At 41.8% G+C, this 20489-nt stretch overlaps 2 protein-coding genes across 9 annotated transcripts in view; one reads left to right on the top strand and one right to left on the bottom strand.

The window, feature by feature from the left end:
- The first annotated feature begins 1423 nt into the window (after window positions 1-1423).
- Window positions 1424-18468, top strand: LOC139579287 (fibrinogen-like protein 1). 3 transcript variants are annotated; one of them, XM_071407821.1, is made up of 7 exons: window positions 1424-2069; window positions 11840-12008; window positions 12256-12415; window positions 13253-13347; window positions 13897-13985; window positions 16454-16650; window positions 17675-18468. In XM_071407821.1, exons 2-7 carry the CDS (start codon window positions 11861-11863, stop codon window positions 17835-17837), a joined length of 852 nt encoding a protein of 283 aa, XP_071263922.1. In that variant the 5' UTR covers window positions 1424-2069; window positions 11840-11860; the 3' UTR covers window positions 17838-18468. The 3 variants fall into 3 exon arrangements, with proteins under 3 accessions (XP_071263922.1, XP_071263921.1, XP_071263920.1); XM_071407820.1 differs by having other exon boundaries at window positions 1426-2052; XM_071407819.1 differs by lacking the exon at window positions 1424-2069 and adding an exon at window positions 10614-11422.
- LOC139579283 (microtubule-associated tumor suppressor 1 homolog A-like) overlaps window positions 18070-20489 on the bottom strand; it is a 93581-nt gene continuing 91161 nt past the window's right edge. For all 6 annotated transcript variants that reach the window (XM_071407803.1, XM_071407805.1, XM_071407801.1 and 3 more), the window contains one exon: window positions 18070-20281. In XM_071407803.1, the coding sequence (XP_071263904.1) occupies window positions 20065-20281 (217 nt within the window). In that variant the 3' untranslated portion in view covers window positions 18070-20064. The remainder of the gene's footprint in view (window positions 20282-20489) is intronic.

The following is a 20489-nucleotide window of genomic DNA, read 5'->3' as shown; positions in this document are numbered from 1 at the left end:
ATAGCCTTCATTTCTCAGAACAAGAATAGACTGACGAGTTTCAGAAGAAAGGTCTTTGTTTCTGGCCATTTTGAGCCTGTAATCGAACCCACAAATGCTGATGCTCCATATACTAAACTAGTCTAAAGAAGGACAGTTGTATTGCTACTTTAATAAGCACAACAGTTTTCAGCTGTGCTAACATAATTGTAAAAGGTTTTTCTAATTATCAATTAGCCTTTTAAAATTATAAACTTGGATTAGCTAACACAATGTGCCATTTGAACACAGGAGTGATGGTTGCTGATAATGGGACTCTGTACGCCTATGTAGATATTCCATAAAAAAATCTGCCGTTTCCAGCTACAATAGTCATTTACAACATTAACAATGTCCACACTGTATTTCTGATCAATTTGATGTTATTTTAATAGACACATTTTTTAAATTTTATTTTTGAACGGTAGCGTATATGGCGAGCTACCAGTAACTCGCAGCCCACCCATGAGTAGCTCGACAAGCAATTCATGTGTTCCATTGCAAAGCTACTATCCAATCAAAGCCACATTGACATTATCCAATCCCTGGTTAGCCACTTTTGGTTTAAAAAGACAAACGTAACACAATATCTGCCAATTCATTTCCAGCAATATTTTTTTTCCAGAACTCACAATTGGTCTTCTGATGTGATTTGAGGATTGTTCGTTTCTCTATGAATAATTGTAATATTGAGTAAAAAAAATAATATATATATTTTTTAAATTCTTGGTATATCGACAGAAAACGGATATTGTACACCAAGGACCTGGGGAAGAGTTGCAGGGTAGAGGAGAATAAAATAATGTGCTATAAATTGTGTAGCTCGAGAAATGCTTAGTTTTTTAAAAGTATCTATCATGCTAGAAATGTTTAGAGGCCCCTGCCCAAGACATGTACTGCGGATTATACCATGTGTTTACGGTCAATTAAAATGTACGTTAAAACGTCATCATTAAACGACACCGACCATGGCTATTATTGTAATTTATGAAAACATAGTTCGCTTTTTGGTTTGAATGTAATGTTAGGGTTAAGGTTAGTGTTAGGTTTAAAATCAGATTTTATGAAGATAAATTGTAGAAATAGGCGGGGTTTAGCCATCCAAGTGGGGTACTTCATTTTGGTAGTAGTGAAGGAGTAACGTTAGCTAGCTACCCACTACGGATTCAATGGACTGCAGTGGTTCAGCTCAAACTTAATCTGAGTCCTACTACGGAAAACACAGCAAGACACCGTGCTTCCTGCCTGCCTGCCAACGGACTTTCTCTCCCCGATTGACCACCTCCTTCAGATGACCACTTAAACCATGAACTTTCTAATGACTTGTTTTTATAAATTACAGAATTTGTCTTTTTTTGTGCGTTTTGAGATTATTTCAAAAAGCGCTATATAAATATAATAAATTATGCCTTTGTGGCTGTTGTAACTAACTTTAGTGAAAAACCCATGTAAATCAGCCTTTCTTAAAGTATGGGTCGCGGACCTGTTAATGTTGGGTCGCGACGTGTCAGAGTAAATGTATAATTATGTAATGAATTACTGGAATTGATTTGGTTAAGTGCAACTACGGTCTCTGTTCAGTGCGCTCTCTGTTTAGCAACGGTCTTTGCTCAGTTTATCACCTGCGCGTGTGGAAGATGCCCGTGTGCTTCGCGGTTTTACCTGATCTTTTTTCTTGAAGATCCCTCCGCGACACACGCTGCAGCGCTGTGGTTCAGCAGCAGATGATGCGCTGTCAGCCACTGGTTTGTCATTCACACTCGCCATCAAATTGACCCATGCTAGCAACAAGTTCTGACTGAGCTCAATCGTCATGAGAAGCCAATACACCGATGAGTTTCTCGCTCTTTCATACAAACTTTGAGAAATAACGAGGAGCTCCCTCAATGTGTTTTGTGCGGGAAAGTGCTTAGTAATGACTTATTCAAAACGAACAAATTCATATAACGACACGTCCTGACGGTAACGTTATACCCAAGGAATTATTTCAGAAGAGGGCAGAATGCTTCAGGAAAGTGCTTCGACGGTGGAAAAGTAAGTCCGCTAGCAAGGTATTGTTGTCATTTTATAACAGGTGATGATAAGCAGAAATAAGGTAGTACTATCTCATAGTAGTATATGTGAGTTTCTCTTTCAAACAATCTCCTGGCCTTGTACACAGTTAATAGTTAACGTTAGCCAAAGCAAGCTAGCTAGCTACTGATAGTGCAACCCTAACAGTACAGATGAAGATGAAAAATCATCAGGCCTACTGTACTTCTTTCTGTAGAAAATATTGTTGAAAACAAGTCTAGGTTAGAACCGTTACTGTTAAAATACAAGTAATTTTTATTCTGAACTGATTGAAGCAAGATACTTTTTGGGGCAAACACACAGTTCTGGGTTTCTCATCTACAGCAAGAAGCGGTCTGCTGCCTAACTGAGAAAGCAGTAGATGTTCTGGTCCAGTTTGGCACCACATACCTATGTCAGTCAGGGTTCTCAACTCAGGATTACTTAAAAAACAATTACTTAAAAAACAAGTCTCAATGCTGCGCATGACCTCAGTGTTGCTCTGTCAAAAACTGATCCCAGAATAGACATGCTTGTTGAAAACTTCAACCAGCAAACACCTCTCATTAGGACTGTGTGTGTTTTCTGCTCTACATCCGTGTGATTGTTTTTGGAAATATTTTTTATTAAAATTGAACCTTTATTTAAATAGGTAAGTCAGTTAAGAACACATTCTTATTTTCAATGACGGCCTACCCCGGCCAAACCTGGACGATGCTGGGATAACTGTGTGCCGCCCTATGGGACTCCCAATCACGGCCGGATGTTATACGACGATTTCCGGGTCTGTACGGGAGTTGCAGCGATGGGACAAGACTGTAACTACCAACTGGATAAAAATGTAAAAAAGATTTCAGCACACAAAGTAAATGCGTGCTATTCCTTGGGTGCTAAAATGCGCAGACTGGTCTCATAGACTAGACGTAAAGAAGTAAATGTAAATCTGGGATACACAAATTAGTATGATATGTTACATTTGGTATGGTTACATAAAATTGATTACTTAAGGAAAAAACAACAAAGGTTGCTTGTTCGAATCCCCGAACCGGCAAGGTGGAAAAAGCTGCCGTTCTGCCCTTGAGCAAAGCAGTTCGCTGCTGCCCGGGCACAGATGAAGTAAACGTCAATTAAAGCAGCTCCCCGCACCTCTCTGATTCAGAGGAGTTGGGTTAAATGCTGAAGACACATTTTGGTTGAATGCATTCAGTTGTGCAACTGGCTAGGTACCGCCTTTCCAAAAGGTTGCATGTTCGAATCTCGTCACAGGCAACTTTAGCAACTTTGCAACTACTTATTACTGTTTAGCTGCTTTTCAACTCCTTAGCATGTTAGCTAACCCTTCCCCTAACCTTAACTTTATAACCGAACTCCTTAACCCCAAGAGCTAGCTAACGTTAGCCACAACAAATTGGAATTCATAACATATCATACGTTTTTGCACATTTGTAACATATTGTTCGAATTGCAATTTGTTAACATAATGTACAAATTGCATTTCGTTGTGCTGAGCAATTAATGCTTTTTGAGGTCGTTTCGGTTATAAAAAAATTGTCACATTTCGATTTCGAATATTTTTTTTCAACAATAAATGCATTATGAAATAATGAGATTACAATGATTTTAGAGCTTGTTAATGGAAATTCCAGAGTTTATAAACCCAGAGGCGCAACATTGCGAGACTTCCAGGAATTACGAAACAGACCAGGCTGATGTTTGATAAGTCAATGAAAGAAGTGAAAAATTCTTCCTTAGTTGTTAATTTTCTCGAAATCTAAAGGCACAACCTAGATTTGAGCCAACATCTTAAGTAGTTGAACATGTTATTACTTCAACCTCGTGAAAGTGACAAACTGACACATTTAAATTTGTCATAAACAACTTTATATCAAAGGAGTGCCTTTGATTTCACGGCCTGCACATGCGCAGTTCGGCACGAGACGACCGTTAGACCCGATGACGTGTTTCTGCTCATGAGTTTAGCTAGCAAACGTCACCATGACGAGACCTAGTAGTGTGATCGGGGGTGATTTCATACTGTATTGTCTTGGGTGTCCTTGCGGAGATCTTTATCTGAGCCGGAAAAATGTATTATGGTCATTGTAGTTAATTACCACGTTTTTGCGCTAAACTAGGTTGAATATATGCTTAGTGAAAACTACAACTCCCTTCAGCCTAGCGTCCCACATAGTTCCTGACTTGATTTCTCTCTAGAGTGTAATTCAAGTAATTTAACTGACGTTGGTCAATTAGTTGTTTAATAACCGAACCCCCCTGAAATGTTGTAAATCGCTCAGCACTAGCAATTCATAACATATCATACGAATTGTAATTCGTAACATACCATAATAAATGGATTACGGACATCCAAAAGTACATACTATAACATATCATATTAAAGGTGTGTCTCGGATTTACGTACAGAATAATACGAAATGCTCTGAGACCACGTTGCAATGCCAGCTATTCTTTGGGTGCTAAAATCCGTAGTTTTTAATAAAAAAGTATTTTATTTGATGTCAGAGCTCCAGTCCGCCCACAATAGTTGCTGCTCAACTCCATCGTACATCTTGGAGTTGAGTTTATTTGTCTACTGTGCGTGTACCCCATCTGACGAGCTACCAATGAACTTGCCAGACCCATTGAATGCACCCACCAAAGTCTAAATTAGTCCTTGATAAGATGGAAAGAATGAAAATCAGCAGTTCTCAGACACCCCAGCGAGAGCAGCACCGCCGCTGCATCGACGCCAGCATAGCTCCAATACAGATTCCCCCAAGACAGGCAAGGAACCGCTACACTGCGGCAAGACTTTAAGCCAATACCCAGTGCTAGAGGCACATGAAAGAGTGTACACAGTGGAGAAGACGTATATGTGCGAAGCGTGCGGCAGGGGTTTTCGCAAGTCGGAAATCGCAACATGCACCTAAAGTTTCACGCCGGCGAGAAGCAGTTCGTCTGCACGTTGTGTGGGAGGAAGTTCATGACCTTGAGTCACATGAACATCCATGGTAAAGGGAAGGCGGTCAAATGTTGCAAGTGCAGGAAGTGGTTCCTGGATATAGACACGGCGCAGCACGGTGTGACCAACACTAACCTTCTCAGCTGTGAGGAAAGTTGTTCGCTCTAGCCTGTCATCTGAACAGACGGAGACAGAAACAATGCCAGTCACAATGAACAACATAATCAATGGTTGTCTGTCTCTATCTTTCTGTGTTTGTCTGTCCGTCGGTCATTAAGAAGAGAAGGCTGATGAACGTGATAGACTTGGTGGCTCAGGGTCTGATTCCTTGCCTTCCATTCATGGGTTCAAGTCCCATTTCTTGTGCATTAGTGGACATTTCCACAAATGTCAATGTCAAAATGAGAAAGAAAACGATTGAATGTGAAAGATGGGTGCTCTAGGGTCGAGTTCATGCTTTTCATCCGTGAGTTATGTGTTCGAAAACCCATCTCTTTCTCTTCTGCTTTAGTCACTGAATGTCGATGTCTAAACTACAAAGAGAAGTGTAATGAGTGTGAAGGAGTCTGTGGCTGGATCTCACCCAATAAGCACAGGGCTGTAGGTTTGAACCCAGTGCTCTGGAAGAGGGTTACCTCACCACTGAGGACTCCACTGGGTGGGACTGAAACACATAGAATGGCACAATAAATAGGTTTGGTTAAATCTTGTGGTTTCAGAACAGTAATCAGCAGTGGCTACGGAGGGAAACCTCTGGGAAAAGTAGACAACCCAATGCTTACAAGGCGAAAGCTTTATGACTGAGCCAACACCTCCTTCACGCTTCGCAAGCGTCGCTTCACTTCTCTTCCTATGATAGAGTTAAGGAAACATTGAAGAGTACACTAATAAGCCCATGTTGGAGCTGTGTGGAGCTGTGTGGTCCCGTGTGGCTCAGTTGGTAGAGCATGGCGCTTTTGCAACGCCAGGGTTGTGGGTTCATTCCCCACGGGGGGACCAGGATGAATATGTATGAACTTTCCAATTTGTAAGTCGCTCTGGATAAGAGCGTCTGCTAAATGACTTAAATGTAAAAAATGTAAATGTAAATGAAGATGGCAGTCTGTTAGCTCTGTGGCACCCACATTGGGTTTCCCTGTGACCTCTACTAGTCAGGGTCAATAATGCTGGTCAATAATGCCGGCATCAACAAGCTTTCTGTATGTCACCCAGCATCAATTGGAGGTAGCTGTAGTTGGATACATGGCATCTCTACGCCAGCCAGCTCTCCCTCAGACACCTGCCTGGAGGCCTGGTCACATCAGACAAATACCTCTGGGCAGAATCACATCAGCATGTAAACACTCTCACTTCTGGAGCGATCAGACCATTCAGGCCACACCTCTGAACACACCTTACTACAGCTCACCGTAACTATCATGTGAACCAGCGGTATTCAAATCTTACCCTATAAGGTCTAGAGCCTGCTGGTTTTCTGTTTTACCTGATAATTAATTGCGCCCACCTGGTGTCCCAGGTCTAAATCAGCCCCTGATTGGAGGGGAAGAATTAAAAAGACAACAGTAGAACTGGCTTCGACATCTGGGGGGTCCGTATCCACAAAGTGTCTCAGAGTGCTGATCTAGGATCAGTTTAGCCTTTTAATTCATAATGAATAAGACTGAATGGACAGATACATTTATTAAAAACACATTCCACCAAATACTAATATATATTTTGATATGAGGAAGAAAAGCCTTATGCATGTATTTTATTTAACTAGGCAAGTCAGTTAAGAACCAATTCTTATTTACAATGACGACCTAGGAACAGTGGGTTAACGGCCCTGTTCAGGGGCAGAATGACAGATTTTTACCTTGTCAGCTCGGGGATTCGATCTAGCAACCTTTCGGTTACTGGCCCAAAGCTCTTTACACTAGGCTACCTGCCATCCTGAACAGTGAATTCCAAAATGATTGACACACTTGATAAAGATGAGCAAAAATTACTGTATAAAATAAATAATTAAAATACTGAGCTATATTGTATACAAAAAAAGGGGGGAAATTATATTATTTTATAATAATACAATTGCGCAGGGAAAGATTTAGTTTAACAAGTAATATTTAGCTTTCTCAAAAAGGTAGAGGTCCAAAATATTGACACCCCGGTTTTCAATACGTCACCTTGCGAGGATAACAGCACTGAGCCTTTTTCTAAATTGTTTTATGAGTTGAAGAACACATTGGGATCTTAGACCGTTCCTCCAAACAGAATCCTTCCAGATCCTTGATATCCTTCGCCTGCGCTTATGAACAACCCTCTTCAATTCAAATCACAGGTTTTCAATGGGTTTCAAGTCCAGAGACTGAGATGGCCATTGCAAAATGATGATTTTGTGGCCAATTAACATGGATTTTTAAGAGTGCTTGGGGTTATTGTCTTGCTGGAAGATGCACTTGCTGTCAAGTTTCAGGCTCCTATATCTAACATTTCCAGGTGCTAGTTAACGTTCATGATGCCGTTGACCTTAACAAGGGCCCCAACGACCAGTGATCGTGGATACACAATCCCTCTCATAACATTATTTCTATAGAGTTACTTATAGCTCTCTGTGGTTCATTACAGCTGGAAGGTCCTCTGTTCTGAGACCAGGATTATGAGACCAGGGTTCTGATACCATGGCAAATGTTGTCCACGTATGTTTTGTGTGGTTTTCCCAGAGGTCTTCGTCCATGAGAGGGAACCCACAGTATGAGACTGCTGGCAGCCAGCTCAGGATGTCTTGACACACTGACCAGCAAATATCAGACTGCTGGCAGCCAGCTCAGGATGTCTTGACACACTGACCAGCAAATATCAGCCTCCTGGCACTGATCTTCTCACTGATCTTGGGTAGACCTCCCTACAGCTGTTGGTTGGTCAAGTATTGAAACCAGAGGACCCTTTTCACCTCTCAGCATCCTGGTGTAGCGACCATTTAGATGCTGGACAAGGGAAAAGAAACACACAATAATTGTTAAAAAAATATATCTACCTTATTCTGCCAACAAACAAAACTGTTTCAGTTAAACATTGTGCTTCCCTTAAAAGCCATAACACTATATATAGATGGATGGGCTTCCAGTTGGTTCAACAATATAATCATTACTGTATTGGTCCTTTATCAAAGAGACATTCAGGAGGATTCCAATTAAGGAGAAATAACACTGACAGAAACTATAGGAAAGCACCCTTCATAGATACAACCACAGTAGGTCCTGCTGTATGCAAACAACCCCTTCCCTGCATACAACTCAGACCTGGGCCAAAACACAGGAGAGCACCTGTACTTGGTAATATTCTAGACGGGTTCCTAGTGTACAAACTAGTTTAAACGTGAAAACTTTACATTAAATTTGGATCGTTAATTTTAAGAACAAATCCCTAACTGAAAAACAATGGTCTTTTTTTTTTTTTTTTTACAACATGTTAATCACAGCGTAGTTATCACAAAACAACCACTAACAGGTCCTGATCATCATTATAAAGAGACACATTTAAATTAAACAAACCTAACGCAACAATGCTGTAACGTTAGTAGCATCATCCACCGACAACACATTCAATTGTTTGTGAAGATAGATCACTAGTCTGAAATAACACCTGTAAATGTGAGGTTCCAACCTAATGTTTTGTCACAGTTTAGGGCAGACAGTCAGGAACGTGTAGACTTTTTAATCTGTATGACATCATAGGGTTGTTGTAACATCACTCAATTAGCAGAGGATAGCCACAAACACTTCCACAAACTGTGTTTGCAATTGTGTGATTACTACAGGCTGAGTAGTGACTGCCCTCTAGTGGAGGAACGGCATGACACAATCTTTGGCTGCGTTTAAACCCTGTTCTGATTCCCCCCACTAAGTGGTCTTTTGACTAATCACATTAGCTATTTTGCCATTAATTGGGCAAAATATCAGAATTGGGCTGCCTGTGTAAACTCAGCCTTCCATTTGATTTGAATAGTCACATTTACTAAAGTTTGTACCATTTTCTTCAATAGGGAATATATCCTCAAAAACCAAGCTAAAACATGAAACGGTCATCATTACACTTTACTTAAATATATTTTTTTACTTACTATCACTTTTGTTTGACCTTTTCATCCAATCTTCCATGTTGAAATCCCTCTGAAAAATCTTCTGGTGCTAATTTAGTAAATCTGCTTCTACGTTTACACAGGCAGCCCAATTCAGATCTTTTGTCAATTATTTGCGTATATGATAACTAACTGATCATTTTCCTAATGTGTAAACAGCACCAAACCACACGGAATATGATCTTTTAACTTTCGATTTATACCACATCCATATGTGGATCTCAAACCTGATACAAACCAGATCCTCCACAAGTGACCTGCCTGGACGATCAGAACTGATGTTTTTTTTGTTATTTTTACAGGTCACCTGGTGTTACCATGACAGGAAATGAGCATACATGCAGTAAAGCGGTCACTGGGACGCAAAACGTAGGGGAAGAACAACTGACCACTCTTGTTGAAGCCACGGAAAATCAAGGCTGACCGCAATACTGCAGGCATTGCTAGCAGAAAACTGGATCTCCCATTATAGTGAATAGAAAAATTACCATTTTGTGGTCAATCTTCATGTAAATAAAACAATGTTTTGAAAACCAACATGGTACCAATAATTGCTTCTAATACACCGGATGTATGTCCTTGAACCAATTTTTATTTTTATTTTTTTAAATCGCACACAGAAAAAGTTAAGGATAATTGAGTTGCCAATGGAAGCCTGCAGAACCCCGGCCAGCCTTTAACTAAAGTTACTCATTGAGAGGGCCTAGCACTGAGCTTGCCTGCAATGCCACTTCCTGGAGTAGCTCAAACTGCTCATGTTATGTCTCCATGAGACTCCATTTTAACCAACTTCATTTGGTTTCAATGCGCTATGAAGTCTTCTCAATAGGAATGAATGGTGTCACGTGATCGATGGTTTTGTCCATTCACATATACACTAATTGGGGAATGTGCAAAGACGTCATCATTGTCGGCCATTAAAAACAATCTGATCTAACAAAGTGGATATTTGTTAAATCCGTCATGATTTATGAGTTCTAACAGGCCCACAATGTGGTTACTAACACCATATTTGGATATATTTGGCTGGCTGTTTTCGCTGCATAATATTTAGAAGTTATTTTTGGGGTTTAGAAATGTTTTCTGCTAAATGCTAACTCTTGTTTGTATAAGCTGGTAGCATAGCTAGGCATATAGAAATCGGTGGTGGTAGTTTAAGCCGTTTTTAAGTGTGATGCACTTGATTGTTGATGATGATATGAACATGTATTGGGGTTGACATCCATACAAGCATTATACCTCAAGATTTTTACCCCAACATTGTGCAAAATACACACATAAACAATAGCCTAAAAGTAGGCTAAATTTGATGGGTGGCAATGAGGAGATTCTGAATCTTTCCCCCCACAAGGAGTTAATGTGCATGGTGGCTCCATGGCGTTTCCATGGTGGCTCCATGGCGTTTCCATGGTGGCTCCATGGCGTTTCCTTGGTGGCTCCATGGCGTTTCCATGGTGGCTCCATGGCGTTTCCATTGTTTTGGTTGAATTCCATTGATCTCTTTACCGCATCTATGCGGTACTTCAGAGGCTACATTAGTGTGAATGTGGAAAGCTGATATGGGTCACCTGTAAAACTGAGTTTGGGCAGTCACAAAAATTGGATATAGAAAGAAAATCTGATTTGGCTTCTTAGGGTGGCTGTGTAAACATAGCCCAAATGCCTTATTTATCCATCATAAACTGGATTGGTAAGATCTGAATCAAACCCATTGAATTAATAGAAGTAAATCAAAACTAGAGCTAAAACATGAAACAAGGGGAATGTTGACTTTAGGCAGGGAAAGTTACAAGTCATTGAGCTCAAATAAGAGTCGGAAGGGCCATGTTTAAGATCACGCCAGTAAAAAGTGGTATTGTATCACCAGTTGGGTTATGAGAAGGGAGGATAGATAGAGGGAAGACACTACAAAAGGCAACCCTCTTCCTAAGCAATAGACCACTAGACACAACAAGGTTTAATAAGAAGGTCAATGGCCAGACTATGGTGGGAAGTCACTAGCCATTTTACAAAGTACAGCAGAACACTCGTGCTGACTCTGATGTTTAGACACTAGTTTTCTGCATCCCAAATGGAACCCTATTCCCTATATAGTGTACTACTATTGACCAGGTGCCATTTGGGATGCAACCAGTGTCTTCCATGGTGGGTTGTCAGAGGGTAGGGTGAACAGAGCGTCAGTAACACTGGTGGTTGAACATAGATCACACGCCATGGCAGGAGCGTCCACCATAGCAGTTTTGGGGCTTTTGTTCCTCACGGAATGCCACTCGGTAAGATTTATTTAGATTTTGATTGGCTTTGGTTCATATTGTGCATAATTCTACTTCCTTAACACCCACATACGTTGTGATGATGACATTTTATGTGCCATTTGGTGTATTCTGCATGCACCTGCATGTATGTTTGTGTGTGTGTCTGTTTGTGTGTGCATGCATCGTCTGTCTCTGCATCCAAATATAGTTCATATCAGATTATATCATAACAGGTTTCTTTATTTATGTTATTGTTTAATGTACTGAAATTAGCATTTGTAGGCTAACACATAAAATGAACAAACTTGTTCCTTTATCTTATCTTGAAAACTGATAGAACGGATCATTCTGATGACTTAAAAAAAACGGTTTTGTTAAATGAGTTGTATAGCCTGAGAGAGTGAACTGAGTCCCCCTCTCCCCCCTGTCCACTAGGCTCCAGTGCAGTGTGAGGAGATGGTGGGGCGTCTGCAGGCTGAGATGGAGGACCTGGTGAAGGTGATCAACGACCAGCACCACTACATCCAGGGGCTTCACCTCAGCCAGGCCCAGAAGCTGCCTCAGATCCCCCAGACACACCTCCAGACTGGGGGCCAGTACAAAGGTCAGGCAGGGGGTAGAACCCCATAGCTCCTGTTGTTAATGTTGAATTCTATGGGTAGAACATAGAATTAATGGAATGTCTTTTTACTGAACTGAATTTAGTTTTTTTTGTGTGATTCATGTTTGATTAGCTATTCAATTTCGTTTTTAAAGCAGACATAAATAGTCAAAGATAATGCGCTGTATAAGGAATGGATTGGGTGCCATTTGGTGTGCATGCACTGTAACCATGTCCTCTGTGTGTTTAGACTGTGCTGAGATATATAAGGATGGGAACTCAGTTAGTGGCCTGTATATGATCAGACCGGACCAGGCTCCCTCCTCTTTCATGGTGTTCTGTGACATGAGTGATGGAGGAGGCTGGACTGTCTTCCAGAGGAGAAAGGACGGAACGGAGTCCTTCGACAGGTAGGTGGAAAGAAAACACCATCGACTGACAGGTTGATCAAATTAATTCATTTTAAAAAGTACATTTTAGTTACACTGCACTGCAGTTATACTGCAATATAAGTACTGTTAATTTTTGTAAGGGCAATTGTAGGAATAAACAAATACTAAATGAAGTTTTGATGTATTTTACGTTAGATATCCTAACTAACACCTTTCAGTTTGCAACAAATTGTCATGGTATGCTTTCTCAGAGCTCCAGCACAGATCATGTATTGGGAGCAGAAAATATTTATAGTATCTCAGATTGTTCTCACATAGAAACTTCATTGGGAGGAATGATGTTTAACATGCTTTTTACATTTGTATCACAAAACATGTTTTTGAAAATCGTGATAAAAGGGCCTAAAGTGGCTTCATGTAAGACCTACATGTCTCCTGTAAGACCTTATGACCTGTGAACCCGTACCAGATACAGACAACATCATGGTGTCATCATACTCTTTATAATGTGATCTAACTGATGGAATATGTTCAGACTCTGACATTCACATTAATTTATTCAACACTATAAATATGAATATCTCAAAACTACATTTTTTTATTAAAAAAATAAAAAATTAAATATTTGGAACAATATACTCTACAAGTACATCATATTTCCATCATATTTCCAGAGTGGGCACTTTGGTACTTTTAATGATATAACTTCCTTCCTCCCAATTACATTTTTGTGAGAATTTCCTAAACAATCTGAGATACTAAAATATTTTCCGCTCCCGCTGGCGTGGAATCGCCCTATCGTTGGTTTCAGGTTTAGCGTCACTTGCATGTGGGTGTGTCTCCCTCCCTCTACAGAGCGTGGGTGGAGTATAAGCATGGTTTTGGAGACAGCGAGTCAGACGGAGAGTTCTGGCTAGGGAACGACCCCCTACACTACCTCACCTCTCAAGGTGAAGAGGAAAACCTACAACTAGGGCCAAGAGCTTTTCCCCACCACTTGATCTGACCAGGAAAAACTCCCGGCCCCTAGGAACAGGCTGTAATAGTAATATGACCCAGAGTTGTTCCTGGCCTTAGTCAGGTTATAACTAGGACACAGAGTTTTCCTTGTCAGGTAACAACTCTTGGCTAGAGAAAACATCTAAAAGGCATGTGGCCAGATTCACATGGAATGTACCTAATAATGACAACGAATTGCTTTTACATTACATAGAGCTTTTAACTACAGTAGATCTTAAAGAGCCCTATTTCCAACTTGAGATAAGTTGACTTAAAATGGACTCAAGTCCAAAAATGTTGACATAAGTCAATCTTTTATTGGATTAAGTCCTTGTTAAGTTTACTTATCTCAAGTCTGATCATGGCCCCGAGTGCTTTACATTGTACGCGGGCCACAGCAACTCAACTCATCCACCACCACTACTACTGTCTCACCCACCTGGGTGACAATTGGTGGCCATTTTGGCTCTTTATGACCTGTATTTGACTCTGTTTTCTAGGCGACTATAACCTAAAGATCAACATGGAGGACTTTGACGGAAACCAGCGCTTCGCCAAGTACAAAAACATGAAAGTGGATGATGAAAAGGTACACGTGAACACAACACCACGGTCTTTACTGCAGACATTCCTCACATGGAACAGACACGGTTTCCCATAACATTGGGTGTCACTATTTTGTCTACTCTTGTTCAAACTGTACTAAAGGCAGTTCAGATCTTGATAGAACATAACGAACAAGGACGTTTGTAGTATTTCGCCTTCTTTTTTAACGCAACACACACCCCTTTCCCTTTCTTTGTTGACATAAGTCCTTGTTCGCAAAAAAACGAATCAATCTACCGTTCATACTGTATAAACTGGGGATTACCAGGACTAGTATACAGAGCATGCGCTGATCAGCTGACATTTTCAACCTCTGCCTAACCATGTCTGTAATACCTTTAACATGTCAAGTTGACCACCATAGTTCCTGTGCCCAAGGACGCCAAGGTAACCTGTCTAAATGTCTACCGCCCTGTAGCACTCACAACTGTAGCAATGAAATGCTTTGAAAGGCTGGTCACGGCTCACATCAACACCATTATCCCAGAAACCCTGGACCCACTCCAATTTGCATACCACCCCAACAGATCCACAGATGACACAATCTCTATTGCATTCCGCACTGCCCTCTCCCACCTGGATAAGAGGAACTCCTATGTGAGAATGTTGTTTATTGACTACAGCTCAGCGTTCAACACTATAGTGCCCTCCAAGGTCATTACTAATCTCAGGACCCTGGGACTGAACACCTCCCTCTGCAACTGGATCCTGGACTTCCTGATGGGCCGCCCTCAGGTGGTGAGGGTTGTCAACATCACATCCACCACACTGATCCTCAACAAAGGGAGCCAATCAGGGTGCGCGGCAGCGCACAACTCCAATACCGTCATTAAGTTTGCTGACGGCATGACGGTGGTAGGCCCGATCACCAACGACGATGAGACAGCCTATAGCAGGGCTCTCCAACCCTGTCCCTGGAGAGCTACCTTCCTGTAGGTTTTCATTCCAACCCCAGTTGTAACTCACCTGATTCAGTTCATCAACCAGCTGATTATTAGAATCAGGTGTGCTAGATTATGGTTGCAGTGAAAACCTACAGGATGGTAGCTCTCCAGGGACAAGGTTTGAGAGCTCTGGCCTATAGGGAGGTCAGTGACATGGCAGTGTGGTGCCAGGAGCTGATCGTGGTCTCCAAGAAACGGTTGGCCGAGCACGCCCCCATCCACATTGACGGAGCTGTAGTGGAGCGGGTTGAGAGCTTCGAGTTCCTCGGTGTCCACATCGCTAAGGAATTAACATGGTCCATACACACCAACACAGTCCTGAAGAAGGCACGACAATGCCTCTTCCACCTCAGGAGGCTGAAAAGATTTGTCATGGGCCCTCAGATCCTCAAAAAGTTATACGGCTGCATCACTGCTCGGTATGGCAACTGCTTTGCATTCGACCACAAGGTGCTACAGAGGGTAGTGCATATGGCGCAGTACATAACTGGGTCGAGCTCCCTGCCATCCAGGACCTCTATACCAGGCGGTGTCAGAGGAAGGCCCTAAAAATGATAAAACACTTCAGCCACCCAAGTCATGGACTGTTCTCTCTGCTACCACACGGCAAGCGGTACCGATGCACCAAGTCTTGAACCAACAGGACCCTGAACAGCTTCTACCTCCAAGCCATAAGACTACTAAATAGTTAACCAAATAGCTACCCAGACTATCTACATTGACCCCCCCTTTGCACTAACTCTTTTGACTCATCACATACACTGCTGCTACTGTTTATTATCTATCCTGTTACCTGTTACCTTTACCCCTACCCGTATGTACATATCTACCTCAATTACCTCGAACACCTGCACATCGACTCGGCTATGTACACGGGGTACCAGTACCAAGGTATCGCTACTCATTGTGCATTTATTATTACGTGTTATTACGTCTATTTTATTTCTCTCTGCATTGTTGGGAAGGACCCGTGAGTAAGTATTTCACTGTTAGTCTACACCTGTTGTTTACGAAGCACAGGACAAATACAATGTGATTTGAATGTCCTTGAGCAAAGGTCCTGGGGAAAACCAGCAATCCTCTTCATTCACCTACTCATATTAGCCCATCGTGGAACAAGATCAATATTTGTAGACAGCAGTATTCAGAAAGATACACCTCAGCAGTGCTCTGTTTAGGAGAACATTGACTGTGTTACAGTATAAGCATGTTACATACCTTGGTCTATCACTCCTGGTCCTCAGCCTATTACCTAAAGTTGTGATACCTTTTACACTAGGCGTGGGGGAATTCTGGCCCAGGACTTCTGCAGTGTGTGCACACCAATGTAGGCATTTGTTTGAGGTCTAAATTGAAGACCACAATTAGTTGAAATTTGAGATCAGGTGTTAGGTTAAAGGGGATAGTTAAGTGATTTTACATAGTTAAATATTCAAAATCACTGAATTATTTCCCCATAAAATACTTTAAAAAATGACTCCCTAAAATACTCCTCTTCCCCCTCCAGAACCAGTATAAGCTTCATCTGGGTGAGTACACTGGCAATGCGGGGGACGCCCTCCCCGAAGCCCACCCCTCTCCCAGTGGGCAGTGGAACAGTCTAGGGGCCGGTCAACAGGGAGTCAAGTTCAGTACCTACGACCATCCCAACAAGGACGATGAGAAGTGTATCCGCCATGACATGTCAGGCTGGTGGTTCAGCAAGTATGACCTTCTGCATTACTGTGGAGATTTAGTTACCTCAACCACAGAGTATTGGCCTTCTGTATTACTGTGGAGATTTAGTTACCTCAACCACAGAGTATTGGCCTTCTGTATTACTGTGGAGATTTAGTTACCTCTGAACAACAGAGTATTGGCCTTCTGTTGAGAGATTACTGAATCTCCACAGTAATGCAGAGTTTTGGCAAAAACATTTATTTTCCACATACACTCCCGACTCCCCTACGTATTTATTTGGACAGAGAAGCTAAAACTTTTAATTTGGCTCTATACTCCAGCATTTTGAGAGAAAATGTTTTGTATGATACAGTATAAAGTTACACCTTTTTTTACCATTTAGAATGCACCCCCATTTGAAGGTGTCATAGGTACTTGGACAAATTCACTTATAGTGTATACAATTTAGTCAAGTTTAGTATTTGGTCCCATATTCCTACATCAAGCTTGTGACTACACATTTGCAGTTTGATTTGGTTATGTTTTTCGCGTTATGTTTACAGATAATCATGAATGAGTCGTGAATAATGACAGGTGAGAAAGTTGCAGATGCACAAAGATCATGCCCCCCAAATATGCTAACCTCTCACCATTACCAATAACAGAGGACGGCAGCATTTTTTTTAGGGGTATGATATTTATGCCTCTAACTTTCTCACTCATCATTATTCACGATTATCTGTAATCATGGTAGCATCCACATTAATGTAGAATTGTTGAGAAATATTATTCTTATTTACACTAAAAGTAACTCCAAAATGACACAATACATTATTTGCCCTTCTTTTCTATTGGGCAGAACATAATCTGAAACACAACCAAACCAAATCAATCAATGGTTGCGTGCCATCGACAGTGTTATTGACTGATAGATTGCTATAACATATGATATGGTTAGCTGGTAAAACACTTATCCAGGAGTTGTAAGATCTGGCAACGTCCAAGCAATGGAACGCGACCTATTACTATGAATCTCAGATGTTGGTGTCATTCTGCGTCTCTCCACCAGGTGTGAGTCTGGCAACTTGAACGGTCACTACTACAACGGGTCGTACCAAGCGGTGATGGATGACGGGGTGGTCTGGTACACCTGGCACGGCTGGTGGTATTCAATCAAATCCGTAGTCATGATGATCCGGGCCTCCGACGTCCATCCGGCTGGATCCAACTGACCAGAGCGCCAGACGACATCGATCCTGTTAGAGTTTTGCCTCAATTATGATAGGCTAAAGGTGGCGTTACGTCATAGAGAACATCCAATCATAACAATTTTGATGCTAATTGAGGTAAAACAGTAATTCTGCTCATAGATTATTAAAGGATTACATTTATTTTCATCGTCAATTGCACACCAAAAATGTATTTCAGCTTTTAACCCAACCCCTTTGAATCAGAGAGGTGTGGGGGGCTGCCACATTGGGTTCCAGGGGAGCTGTTGTTGTGGGTGGGTCCACTGCCTTGCTCAAGGGCAGAACTGATGTTTTATCTTGTTGGCTCAGGGATTCCAACTGGCAACCTTTTGGTTATTAGCCCAACGTTTTAACTTGCTTGGCCACCTGCTGCTAGCCCATATGCATATGAACTACACATCGACACATCCAGCCCAAAGCATGAGGTTTAAAACAGACTTTCTTAGTTGCCAATGTAGCATGTCTGTTAAAAATAACGTGAATGTGACCGTTGGGTGATTTTTACATGTTTTTCTTTTATAAATAATGGTACAATGTGTGTACAATTGTGTACTTTCCACTCAAATATTTTCTGATTGTGACAATTTGAATAAAATGTTAACTATGATCAACATTTACTTTAACAGAAATATTGCCTATATTTCCCCCCCAGAGTTCTCTGGCACCCAGACTGGGCACGTTCCAGGTCGTTCTCGCTGGGCACATTCCAATCTCAAAAGAGACTGCTCTATCATATAAATGGGCTTCCTCAGACAAACAGTTCTCCAGACATTGTGAGATCTAATCTACTGCACTAAAGACAACCTGGAACACTCCCATTTATTTTGTGTTTTAAGCCAACCCTTAAAACATTCACTAGTTTCTACCTGTTAATACTGCAGGCAGAAATAAGACACTAGAAATGATTGAATAGTGTGTGCAAACAAACCAGTATTACATTACCGAGAGACAGACAGACAGCACCAAAACCTCACCAGTGAAGAGATCTGAGAGAGTGTATTATTTCCATGTTAAAGTAGAGGAGATTTGAGGCCACTGAGGTAGGTGTTAAATGGGTGATCTGTGGATTCCTTTCTCTAGGTACTACTGCACAACAACAAGATTGAGCGTGCGCACACACACACACACACACACTGCTTCGAGATAGCGGTCAATCATTTTGACAGGTAAAAGACTTGTGTGTAACCAATCTCTTCCAATGTATCACATTGTCCCTAACCATATCCACTATTTAATGATGTATTTATAGAGGGATAATAAAGATAACTTTGACCTTGATTTGTTTATTTACCTTTTAAAATTAAACAAAATTAGGGTCAGTTTGAGGCATTCTTGGAGAGGTTTGAGAACATTGGCTCAACACAAAGTTCTGGAGTTTTGGATCGGGAACATTCTGAGCGATAAAGCACAGATGGGTAAATACATTCCACCGTTTTATTAAGGTAGAGAGATGAAGGGTTGGGATTAAAGTTCACTAACTGAATATCCGCGCCCAGATATGGACTGTTTATACAAGGGGTCAAAAGCAAGTGCTCGTTGGATAAAGCTCTGCTCTTCAATAAGTCACCCTAAAAGTCCTCAAAAACGCTCTATACCAAAGATGGCGGAAAAATGAAGATGCCCCACTCAGGCCGTTTACCAGATTTTTTTTTTCATTGACTATATGAACCAGAAAAAAGGAAATGCGATGTCTCACTTCCACTTCCGTCTCTGGCCTATAACATTTTCAAAACTACATCCAAGGTTTTTCGCACAAACTTTATTAGGGGAGCGGGGAACACGATGCACAAATAAAAGGAGAATCAAAACGAGCTGAGAAGCTATGTACAAACCCTGAGGTTTAAGTTGCCTGTTCTTTCTCTCTGCTGAGGGGAAAAAAAGTGAGAGAAATCAGGCAGAAAAAAAGGCAGAATTGTCCTACGCTTTAAGTAAGTGCATCTGTGCAACATTGTCTTCTCTTTCTGGGAGCAAAGAAAACATCTGTACAAGTCATTGTGGGCAGAATCCAAAACTGCAGCGTCATCATATGAAGTAGTCCATCCGTATTTGGAATAGCTTTGTCTCCTTGAGAGGCTGGGGTTGGTGATCTGGGGGGTAGGAGGTAAGGGACTGTAGAGGGGGGTTGTCTTTAGGGTGTGTTGGAGGGGATATCCACACAAACACACACACACTCTCTCTTTCTCTCTCTCCCCTTGGTGTCCAGTTTGGGTTATCTGGTGGGCGAGAGTGGGGCTGCGGCGGTGGGGAAGGAGGCCGAGTTGCCGGGCGAGTGGAAGGGCGAGGAGGGCGAGAGGCGGCGGGGGCTGGCCAGGTCTCCATTGTGCAGCTTCCACAGCAGCTCCTCATTCTCCATGGAGAGACGCTTGTTGACCTTGGACTCCTTCTGCAGGGTCTGCTGCAGCATGGCCTGCTCACTGGACAACTGCCTGCAGGAGACACAGAGAGGAGAGAGAGGTCAGAGAGGGGAAGACACACAGAGAGGAGAGAGAGGTCAGAGAGGGGAAGAAACACAGAAGAGAGAGAGGTCAGAGAGGGGAAGACACACAGAGAGGAGAGAGAGGGGAAGACACACAAAGTGAAGGTGGTTCACTGAACATCCTCTATTACACCAACACAGATAAACAAACACAGAGG

Source organism: Salvelinus alpinus, chromosome 6, assembly GCF_045679555.1.
Source record: "Salvelinus alpinus chromosome 6, SLU_Salpinus.1, whole genome shotgun sequence".
Classification (NCBI taxonomy): domain Eukaryota; kingdom Metazoa; phylum Chordata; class Actinopteri; order Salmoniformes; family Salmonidae; genus Salvelinus; species Salvelinus alpinus.
The sequence above is the reverse complement of the archived record's forward strand: the minus strand, read 5'-3'. Positions and strand labels throughout refer to the sequence as shown.